This window comes from Durio zibethinus, chromosome 3, assembly GCF_047325235.1.
Source record: "Durio zibethinus cultivar Kanyao isolate XHJ-2024 chromosome 3, ASM4732523v1, whole genome shotgun sequence".
In the NCBI taxonomy this organism is placed as follows: Eukaryota; Viridiplantae; Streptophyta; class Magnoliopsida; order Malvales; family Malvaceae; genus Durio; species Durio zibethinus.
Genome location: NC_143164.1, coordinates 10,667,734 through 10,679,783, shown reverse-complemented (window position 1 = coordinate 10,679,783; position 12,050 = coordinate 10,667,734). Strand labels below are relative to the sequence as shown.

The 12,050-nt window shown below is 33.3% G+C and overlaps 1 protein-coding gene across 13 annotated transcripts; it reads right to left on the bottom strand.

Annotated features, from left to right (window-relative positions):
- Positions 1-2,805: 2,805 nt before the first annotated feature.
- On the bottom strand, positions 2,806-11,247 carry LOC111299248 (ribonucleoside-diphosphate reductase large subunit-like). Of its 13 annotated transcripts, none has more exons than XM_089758430.1 (10): positions 10,344-11,247; positions 9,898-10,163; positions 9,274-9,390; positions 7,438-7,581; positions 7,077-7,193; positions 6,501-6,722; positions 5,018-5,172; positions 4,218-4,355; positions 3,820-3,960; positions 2,806-3,559 (listed from the first exon to the last, which is right to left on the bottom strand). In XM_089758430.1, exons 4-6 carry the CDS (start codon positions 7,519-7,521, stop codon positions 6,624-6,626), a joined length of 300 nt encoding a protein of 99 aa, XP_089614556.1. In that variant the 5' UTR covers positions 7,522-7,581; positions 9,274-9,390; positions 9,898-10,163; positions 10,344-11,247; the 3' UTR covers positions 2,806-3,559; positions 3,820-3,960; positions 4,218-4,355; positions 5,018-5,172; positions 6,501-6,623. The 13 variants fall into 13 exon arrangements, 6 of the variants coding, with proteins under 6 accessions (XP_089614556.1, XP_089614559.1, XP_089614558.1 ...); XM_089758433.1 differs by lacking the exon at positions 3,820-3,960 and having other exon boundaries at positions 2,806-3,376; positions 3,512-3,559; XM_089758432.1 differs by lacking the exon at positions 3,820-3,960 and having other exon boundaries at positions 2,806-3,368; positions 3,512-3,559.
- Positions 11,248-12,050: the final 803 nt, after the last annotated feature.

The window sequence follows — 12,050 nt, the reverse complement described above, 5'->3', positions numbered from 1 at the left end:
GAACAATTGGCAATTGTAGGTTGGAATTTGGATCAATCACCCTTAAAACACCAAATATTTTTTACATTTGTGATGAAAATAATAAACAATTTATCACCAAAATTCGGCAAAATAAATCAAATCAATATTAAGCTTCATAATTAGCATTGTGTTATATGTAACGGAAAAACATGTGGGACATAGAATAAGAGAAGCATAAAAGTGGATTAAAAAAAAAAATCCTAACAAAATTCGAATTTGATATGCCTACATTCTAGAGCCACTACCTTTTCCTTTAAGATAAATTCTTAGATCGTTTGGTCATCATTCTGGAAGAAGTCATAGCCAGCAGCCCAAGGCATCAAATCCTTTATACTTTCACTCGTTTCATGAGTGGTAAAGTTGAGATTAGATACTCAAAATTAGACAAAAAGCAAAGAAAGAGTACAAGGATGACTTCAACTTTATAAAGAGGCCCAACAAAACGTGGACACGTGCCAGTCGCACGAGGAACAATATAAGCTGTTATAAAGCAAATTGTGTTAATAGAAGAAAAAGATGGTTGAAATAATCTTACTCAGCTTGACGTGTGATCAAATTCTTAATTATAAATTAAACTCACATGGTACCTTTTTTTTTTTTTTTTTCTCACGGAATATTTTCCTTAATTTGACTTTTATTTTTTTTTTTATATATTTAAGATTAAAAATTTAGTATTCTACCATTTGAAAAAAAATCCAAAAGAAGTTGAACGCATATTATGTGTGCGAAGAGGATAGAGAGTATGTACCATTTACAATAGTAAAATTGGAGTGATCAATTGGACATGCAAAAGAATTACATCGATGAACATATTAATTGTGTGAAATTAGTTCAAACTATATTACATCGATGAACATATTCAAATTAAATGAAGAATAAACAAGTATTTCACAATATACATGATTACATGACTTTATTAATTCAATTTATAGGATGTACTAGCTTTAGCATAGTATTCAAAAATATAATTTAAATATAAACTTCAAATTAAGTAATTAATTCATTGAATACCATATAGATTACAATTATATCATATTATTATTAATTTAATCTGATTCTCTCTTTGTTTTGATTGCGAGTGTAATTCATTTGATAATGGAAATTTTGGTTAAGTTTCTCTATCATATTTTGGCACAGTCCATAGTATTATTTGTCATCGATAAAATTGTTATTTTATAAAATGTTTAAATATGCCATTTAAAAGAATATATGCCTACCAAACAATACCAGCGTCCAAAGTTTTAGTCAAAGGTCTTTTTCCATTAAATTCTTTTTTTTTTTTTTTTTTTTTTTTAGCATTTAGGAATGTAAAGTTCAATTTCAATTTGCAATGAAAGAAAAAGTTAATCTAGGTTTAGACATTTCCAATAGAAAATAAATTAAAAAAAAGGGTAGGTTAAATGGGTCCAATTTTCCGCACGTCACGCTTGCATTGTAAACAAAATGAAAAATGGAAACCTATAAGCATAAAGAATGAAATCATAAAAAAATAAAAAAGTTGAAAAAATAAATTGATGAGAAGATATGGACTGAACTTAATGCTTAAGCTTTACGTACGCTTAAAGGTAGAATGTTGAATTCATAATCTTTATTTTACAAAAAATAAATCTTTGATGAGAAGAAAAAATATATTTGCATTTAGGGTTATGGATGAACTTAAATTCTTTTTAATTTCTTATTAAAACAAAGAAATCGAGGTAATTAATGAAGAAGGATTTTAAAAGTTGGGAGCAGATGCATGCGTGAATTTCCTATTCACTCCAAACTAAGATAATGATAAAGATTAAAGTGGATTGGAATTTTAATTATTTATAAATGATCTTTGCTTTGAGGATCTTAAGTTAAGATAGGCACTCAATCGAAACACAACGTGGACTACACAATAAATGGGACATACCCATCTCTTTATTTATTAATATAAGGCACCTACTTTCATATATACATATATATATATATTATAAATAATTCTATCTATCAATATATAGATTTTTTTATTTTATTTTTTTACCAAAATCTTGGCCCATAACTTATGATCAATTCAACATGTTCAATTTTTCATCTTAGTTTTTAACTAAAATTTAAAAAAGAAATTCAATTCGTTAACTTTTTACTGTAATTTTCAACTGCAATCGTAGACCAAAGTAATCTTATATATATATATATATATATATATATATATATATTTTTTTTTTTCTTCCACAAACATATGTTCCACGCTCGAAGGCCAAATGTGGAATTGAAAAGAGAAGAAAAAAAATAGTGGTGAATTACATGATGGACCTCTCTCTTTCGTACTTTTCACTTTGTTTACAATGTCTAAAATCAGACTGAAAATCTCAAATTTTGTAAAGAAATGAGATGATGTTAACCTATACAATCTTGAGGGAATGCAGAAACTGGGGATTTTGAAACTTAAAACTCATTGATGCTCATTTCTCATCTATTTTTGTTTAGTGCAAAAGCAAAGAAAGCATTAAGGCTCAAGTTTGGAGATGCACTTTCGATCCCAATTTCCACTCCACCCTACCATTTTAGTCAAAGTAGCAATGCTCCTTTTCTTTTGGAAAATGATAGAATTTCACCCTCCAAAATAAAAAAGCTCGATGAGCGATCATATCAGCCTTCCACTTACTAAATGCCTTGTAAGCCTTATCGGCTACGTCAGAATATTAAAAAAAGAACTTACACTGGAATCCTCACATTTTCAAATAAAAAAAAAAAATGTATTTCTTACTAATTTTTTATCAAGCTAGTAATTTTGACAAATAGACCGACCAGTCTTGATTCGGTAGAAAAAGATTGTGAACTCAAAATGTCAAAGATAAGATCTTCCAGTGCCGTTAGCCAAATCTCAAACACAAAAATAAAAATGTGCTTATATTAAGAGTCTTTTCTTTATTACTCGTGACCACGAACAAACTATCTGAAAATGACATTTCATTTTTGCAGCAAAGCATGGACGGTGGTGCACCAGAATTTTACTTAGCCCAAAATTGAAGTTAGAAACCCTTCAAAGGAGTCAAATTTGCAATGACTTGTTAGATCACTATAAGCCGCTTCAAGCACTTGCTTTCTTTTCAACTCTGATGTCTACTCTTTTGAGTTCAAGTTCATTGCATCTCAAATTTTCATCAATTCATCACCGGCCTTTCACTGTCAATCCCCACCTTTTTTTTTTAATTTTCTTTATGCCACGTCGTTCACGAAAATGGGGTCGTTTTCCCTCTTTGGGTGAGATGTTATACATTCATAATTCCAAAAGGCCTGAGGCTTTGGCATCGATCGACTTGGGCCATTCAGAAACAGAAAAATGGCAAAAACCCCACTTCCATCCATAGCTAGCTTCACTGTGAAACTGATTTAAGGTCAGTGTGAAGAAAGGGAGGTCATAGCCCCCCGTCATAAGAAAGTGTCTGGCGGTGGCTTCTTATTGGCTTTTTAGACAAACTATTCATTGAAAAGTTACACCTATGCCAGCGCACACACATACCTTTTAAGGTTTAACTCGGCATAAAAAAAGGTTCACCGTTTGAACACCCTGAACAAGAAACAGAAATGATAACAATAATGTAAAAAGGGCTGATTAAGTTAAAATGATTAAAATATTTTACCTGTAAGATTTAAATTTGAATCTGTTATCATAAATTTTTTTAGTGAACAATTTATAAATTCAATATAAATCCTTTTTACTCGATTTTGAAATGAGAAAACTTCCTCCCATCTTAAATTTTGTTCGGACAAAAAATATAAAAAATAGCATAGTAATGAAATTAAGATAGCAAAGATCGGCTTGAATACTTCATCATGAAAATGACTTGTAATCAAAGCATTTAGAACTTTTCAAAGTTGAATTTTTCTGGTTTGTCCTGATCTTTGGTGTTGGAGATAACTTCGAATTGCCATGTAACTCCAAAATCTTGCAGGCTCCCACGATGATTCCTGAAAATTACAGAAACGACTAACATGTTTCTAAGCAGAAAGTGGACAATTATTATTATTATTTTTTTGTCTTGTCCTGGATGGGTGCGATGCACTTGGACCAACGGAATCAAAGCGGTAAAAATGTTTGGAAGTTCTGTTACTTTTCCATTTAGACTAGAAATAAGGAGCTTAAAGACTAAGGTGAACAGGAAAGAACATAAATGCATGGCAGGTTACAGGCTCAGGCCTTTTCTGGTGTAGATTGAAAGAAATACCTTCCCAATCATCAGGAGTCAGAGGCCAAACAGCCTGGAAAGTGGAAAGTACGCACCACTTAAAAACAAACTTTCAGCTACAGTGTCTGGTCAGGGATAGCTACAAATCCTGCAGCTATTGTAGAATTTTACAAAGTCCTACATTATAGTCAACAAAGTGAGAAAGCAAGGATTTTACCAATTAAATCTAATTATGGATCAAAATTAGAACCAACTTCATTTGATTTAACAGCATTACAACTTCTAAAACTTTAACTCTATTTACCGAAAAAGAAATTAAGAGAATGCATTAGCAGCTACCAGCATATAAATACAATTTAAGTTTTCTATAAAAGTTAATGTCATAAATAATCCTTAAACTATGGTGAAATATTCAATATAATATCTAAATTTTAAAAATCTCTAATGTGATACCTAAACTATGAATATGTTAAAAAGTTATTTGTTTGCCTCATCTCATTTGAAACTAATCATGTTAAGGATAAATATCATATTAATTAACATATTCATAATTTAAGTATCATATTAAAGATTTTAGAATTTAAGTACTACATTAAATATTTCATTATAATTTAAGAGTCATTCACAACATTAATCCTTTCTACAACATGAAGTATTCTGAGTAGGTCTTCATTTAGAATATTTAATCAGCCTGCACGAATTTTTCATAATTACATGAGTTGTAGTGTATCAAGACGAAAATATTCCTTTTCATACACTATCAAATATCTTGAAACAATAACGATACTAACTGTATTAGTTTTTCCACTAACGGAAAGTTTGCAAAAGAGTTTGCTTACCAGAAAGTTGTTCCACATACATCTAAAGCATTATAGGGCTGATATTCTTATCAAAGCCGCAAATATCAATGATCTTCTGAAAGGTGCTGAGTCACTGTCAAATCATTCTCCAGTCTCCACATGCAAAACTCAGTATATATCCACTATAGAATTTCCTATCATCAGAATAACAGAAACATGATTCTCTATAGAAATCAAACCAAAGATAGGAAAATAAAAGTAGAAAGAAGATATCAACCAGCCTTAATGAATGCAACTTGCTTTTTTGAATCCGATGGAAAGTGGGAGCTGGTTGGAAGGGAAACTTCCAAACCAATTAAAAACAAAACCTAGATAGAATCCAAAGTTCAACTTAGGACGATTCCTTTGATGTTGACTTTTGGCAAAGAAGGATATCCATATCTCATGACAAATCAAAAAGTCTCACCTTTTGTTTTCTCGCAGCTCATGTCAGTCATAAAGAAATAATCAAAAATAATCCTACTCACCATTTTCAGTAAATCCAAACCTAGTTCTCCTCGAATGCTTTTCAAATCTGACGGCGTTGGTTACGTACCAAGTAACTTAGAAGATTTAGTCACAAAATTTTTAACGAAGATCAATTCATTTGCAATAGTGCTTGAAATCGCTGACAATTGACAAAGTGTACAACCTACGAACTAGGGCTTCTGAAAGAAGATTTAAGTGGTTGTAAAATAAATCCTACATTGATTAAATTCGGCATATCCTAGACACTTGAAAATAACAAGGGACTCTACAAGATAGACTTGTTACGCCTATGCTAGACGATGGATTTGTTATGCTTATGCTTGAAGTTCTGGCCACATGATACGTTTATCATCTTTACAAGGGAGGAGTATTAACTAATGATAAAATAGATCACATATTGATTTTAAGTTTGGAGTATCTTGGACACTTGAATATAACAAGGGCCTTCCCACCTCTTTTCAATGAGTTTTAGTTTGGAAGCTCAAAATTTAACATGTTTGATAAAGATTAAACATGAGGCCCCCCTTAATATCCGAAATCAAATAAAAAGACAAATTTTTTAGCCAGCAATTCCATTTCCAGCTTTTCCATAACAAATGACTCTCGACTAAAGATTGTAACATTGCCAACTGCTGATGACAAGACATTCTATATTGGCCTACAAAAGTCCTAAATCAAAGCCCGGACAGGCAAAGCAAGTTTTATACAAAGACTATAGGTAAACTCATGCAAAAGAGAGATCAACAATAACATTAATGGTATATGTGACCATCAGATAAAACAAAAATCAGCTGAACACAACAGAAACTTTTATATAACATGATGTGACTTTTCTTCCACAAACATTTAAAAGAAGACTATATACGTTGGCATACTTACTAAATGGCAACACCCCGATGAACGGGAGCCATGCAAGAACTCATGCAAAAAAGGCTATATGGAGAAAACAAGCTAGACCATGCTGTTGTTTCAAGATGGCCAGATCTATACTTACACTATATTAGTATCCTTTCATTTCCATTTCAAGGTGCTTGATGCTCAAGAGATAGGCTTACAGCCTTCCATTGTTCTTACTTGTCAATAAGATCTTCACTAAAAGATTTGACAAAATGGAATTTTATCTTCCACGAGGCATGCACTCTTCTCCATTTTGCAACAAACATACAGTTTGTGTCTTCAAGGCATTGACATCATTGCTCACCAAGTTAGCATTTACCTGTATTTCAACACAAATTAACCAAAATGTAATGCAATATATATTGAAGATACAAAGTGGATGCCATTGATAGTTACATCAGAGAAGAAAATATTTTCTATCATTCTAATTTGATTTTACGGTACAAGTATTTCTTTGTAAATCTAGCATTAAATGTTAAAAGAAAAGCCAAATAAGAAAAGGACAAGAAAAATCCATTGCAAGCAAATTAGATATTAATTTGAAATGTAACAAAACAGGTTCCTTTGAAGTTTCTACATTATTTTCGCATGATTTCTTCTTGATGGTTCCATTTTGGAATGCCAAACCCGCTCCCCTACAAGATGAAACATTAGAGGAAAGAAAGAGAATTACATTGTTGAGAACAAAAGTATCAGCAGTAAATTTGATGCCATCAGCTGTAGCACATGTTCGTAGATAATACATCCCAGTTTTTAGACCCCAGGAAAAAAAAGATGTTATATATGTTATCTACACAAGAACAGAAAACATAAGAATCAAAAGATGAATATTGTTTTTTAAGTAACAAATTTGAAAAAGTTCAATGCACAAAATCATGGAAAGGCAAAACAGTAGAAATCTCATTAAAGAATTTGCAATTTAAATGTAAAATCAAACATTAGAACTCCCATAAAACAATTGTAAATTTCTTTTCTTTTTGGCCATCGACAATTGTAGATTTTAAACGTCAGAATGTTGCATGAACAGATGATACCTTGGAACAGGCATAGATATGCAAGGCAGTTAGCTTTCCAGGATCTTGCTCCATGTGAATATTCAAACTCTGACTCTGATCCATATAGCATCCCCGACAACAGCCATGTTAACCAGGGTATTTTGCTTGATCTCCCACACAGTCCTGGTATTAGATGCCAATAGTAGATTAGAATGATAAACAAGATTTGTTACACTGCAGCTCAAAAAGAAATGGAAAAGAACCAAAGGTATCAGTCCTTGTAGATAGCCTTAAGCTCTTCAAGTATTTTAGAAACTAAGCCATTGTGGAAAAGTATCTCAGTCTTAAGAGCATGACACCATAGGCCCATTTCCGTCAAATCATGAAGTCATTGCTTGCTCACTACAACAAATTCACCACTGAAAATAAAAAGGGATTAGCTGCAGACAGATGCAAAGCCCTGCTTTGAAGAGCCAAATCACTACAAACATTAAAACCTTAAAACTCTGCAACTGTAGGTGTTGGAGGTGTATGGCTCAAAGCAATCTTCGTTGCTAAGAATCTGGCTGGTCATAGTAGCTGGCATAGGTGCTAGAAGAAGAGAATTTCTCACCCCATTCTTGGATATCATTTCTCTAAGATCATCCCAATATCAGCAATCCAATGGTATTACACCCCACATGTCCACCTGAAGTATTCCCTAAAGGAAAATAAGGGAGTTAAATTTCTTCCTTGTAAATCCATTGTCCTTATTCATTCCATATCTCTTTCTTTGACCAATCATGACAATTGTAGATTGCATGGTACTATCTTTGAAGTTTATTTCTATCATAATTATACTCACTGAATTGACTCAGGAGCATGGAGAACGAAATAGTCCAGCAGCTTCCCATTCGAGGTGCGCAATGGAAAGTCAGCCTTTGAGGTCCGCAAACAACCGAATATACTACTACGGGATCTTCCGCTGCTTTTGTTATTATTGCTCTCACCTGTCACTATGCCACTTCAGCAGCTGGGACTCCCCAACCTTTTCTATCTCTCTTTAGAAGTAGGGCAAGTGTCTAGAGATCAGGTTATCTCTCTGAATTAGGTTATTCACTGGGCTTAACAGCCATCATGTCTTCTAGAGTTGATCGATCTGTTTCAAGAGGATTCATCCAAGACTCTAGATTTTGTTAATTCCAAAGAGGAGCCCATTCCTCCTTCACCTCTCTTAAGATAACAGTATCGATATCATAGTACATCTAGAATATCCCTATTCCACTACAAGATAACAACAGATTCTCTAGAGATAGTGTATGCTATCCACGTATATATCAAGTACATGTCTATATCAAGGAAAGGTGGAGTCCCTACTCCATTCCATACTGGAATAGGGGACTGCCTAGATGACTTCAGAGAATGACAGTTAAAGAGCATCTCATGTATACAATAATGCTAACAGAGACTTTCCTTAACTAAAAATCTCTTATACATTTCTTATTGTTCGGGTGCCATCATCCAATGGCCCCCTCTCTCCCTCTCTCGCTTCTTTACCCGCCGTCCAAGGCAGTAACCCCTTCGGTAACCGCTCACCCACAACTGTCAAAAATGCTATTTCATTCTACCATGACAGCATATTATAAATATCACTTCTGAACATAGCAGCCACATTTCTTTTGTCCATTTTTACATGAAAAAGATCACATAATTATATTTTAAGAGATTCGATTTAATGTTTTATTTTATAGACAAAAAATTTCCTGAAATGCAACTCATCCAGAGTTTGTGCAGCAAATGCTCCACAAAAGCAGAGTCATATACTTGGAAGAACTTAAACCATGGCATTCTATAATCCATCTTAAACCTGTTGGAAATTACATGTAAGGTAAATACCTTCCTCACAGGCCTCCCACTATCTGTTTTGTAAGGCCCATCTTTTCCAGCCAATTGAGAAGCTTTCAGTACATGATAATAGATGGTCTCAGTTATAACCTTATTTAGATGTTGAGCCTGTATTCAACAAAGAAAGACTTAAGTCCAGCTAAAGCAATTAGCAAAATCAAATCAAATAAATCAAAGCAACGTCTGGAGAATCAAATGGCATGCCAAGCAGGATGAAGGCTTCAGGTAGACTCTGAACTCCTAAATCAATGGATCTATGAAGTGTATTTGACCTCCTTGCACTTTCATTTACGTAATAATTAACATCAATGATTCTATTAAGATTTTTAGTAACAGTCATGGTAATCTATCAGAGAAACAATTAAAAGAAAAGCCATTTCAGAAGTCCAATTCTTCCTGACATAAAGGAAGAAATACATTACATGAAGACATCAACTAAAAGTTAGTTTTTTTGTTTTTTTCAATCATAACATTATAGACAAGCCCATTGAAACAAACATGCATGGATTTGCTTCTTATTTAGCTTTTACATGTGACAACCACTTTTTATACGGAGTGCCAACAGTCAAAATACCACAGCTAATTTTTCAAAATCAAAATATCATTTCTTCCAACCTTTACTTCCAAGAAGCATGGATGAGTGTGACTCCATAGGAACCCTAGAAGAAACAAAAGAATCAATCATATGCTAAGAGGAATTATTTAATAACAAATAAGATCTAAAAGGCCTAGCTTTTCCAAAACAAATCTGGGCAGAGCGATAGATGCCAGATTGCACACTACAGTTTCTGTTGGATTAAGAACTCAGAAACCTCAGTGCACATATTTGAGGACTTGATAGTGCCTAGATTCTGCAGGTTATTTTTCCTGTTGCAAGAATCCTGTTCATGTAAAAATAACCAAATAAATAAGAGACAAAAAACCAAAGACTTCAAAATATCAAATGTAAAAGCAAAATGCTGTCAAGAGCATCCATCTGAAAACAAAGATATCTTGAAAAAGATATAAGGTTTCAAAATTAACCCATAAAAAGAAAAAAAGAAAAAAAAGAAAAGGAATACCTTGAAAAGCATATAAGGAGTCCCAGTTTGATGTAATCATCAGCCTTGAAAAATACAAGATTAATTATCACATCACATTCCAGTGCAAACCACAGCCAATGTGGAGGCTAATATCTGCACCTATATGGCAAATGGTCGCATTACCCCTTTCTCATCTTGCGTATTACATTCTTTTAAACTCTTCACCCCAAGAATCAGCTAGACCGGGAGCTTCAGAAGGATAAAACAAGTACCATTATCCGTCACCTTGAACCTTTTCCATAAAAAGATCAGGAACCCAAAGAGCATAACCAGGGTGGTTAGCAGTCAAAGCAGCAGCAGTTTTAGAGGAAACTCAGCAAGCTGCGTTGTAGTGACAACTTCGTAGACCCCAAAATAGACCTTCTAAGCAACAAACATCGAATCACAGCGGTCTTTGCTTAGCCCTTAACTTAGCTTCTTCATTGTGGCGGTGAGCTTGTCGAAATGAACTGGTTCTTGACGCCCATCCCTCTTTATCACGTACATAATTGGATTGTTTCTTTGAGGAATATCGTCAAATGGGTAATGCGGTTAGAGCTTGTTTGCCAAGGCGATGGTATTTATCGAAAGAAATGAAGAGTTTTGACAAGGAAAAGGCATTGTTAGGACTAATGAAGTTAGAATTTGAAACTTTTTCAAATAGTTTTTGTTCCAGTATTTGATTCGGATTTCGGAGATGTGCTGCTTGAACACTTTTTTTTTTTTTTTTAGTGTTTTTGTGAAGATTCCCGCCAAAACAGACATGAGCTAGATGGGTGGGGTTGTTTGGGCTTTTTGGGCTTTCGGATTATTGGGTTGGGTTTGGATTTTTCAATGTTGGCCCAAAGGTGTTTTCGACTTATTTATTTTCTTACACTAATTTCTTTTTTTGATATTCTTCAAGTTTTTTTTTTAGAAAAATGCAAATTTCATAAAAAAATTGTAATTTTGTATATAAAAGAAACTTAGATAATATGACTGGGTTATGTTTCAGTCTTGATCTCTCGAGGTGTGATAATAAATAATAATTTTTTATAATTAAATAATTAATTAATTAAAAAAAAAAATCTTTTCAACGTAAGATGAGTAGAGTCTTGGTGATTATAAGAGTTTTCGTTCAACAGTTTTTGGGGGCTCTTTTTTTTTTTTAGATTAGGGTTTCAGTTAGTCTTGTGTGGGTTGAAGTCGGAACAAAAAATAAAGTGGTAGAAGATTTAGAGGGATTATGGAAGTTCCTAACATTTACTGAAGAGGAAATGGATAGTATCCAACCAAACAAAAGCACACTGACCGTCGTGAGTATGAATGAACAAAGGTGGATGGTGGGCAAACTATTTACAATGAGACCTTTTAAAAAAGAAGTGATGATTAGTACTGTCGTAACGAAAAAAAAGAAATTCGATCACAAGACTCAACGAGAATTTACGGAGTTGTCATTAGGGGTGTAAATGATACATTAGTACTCGCAAGCTACTCGAATTCGATTCGAAGAAAATTTGAATTCGGTTCAATTATTGTCGAGTCGAGCTCAAGCTCGAGTAGCTCGACTTATAGATCGAGTCGAATTCGAGTATTCTTATATCCGACTCGAGTAGCTCACAAGCCTAATCAAGCTTTTATATTTAAATATATTTTTATTATTTTAATTAATAAAATATTTTGAGTCCAAATTCGAGTTCGAGTTCGAGCATGAATAATCGAACTCTT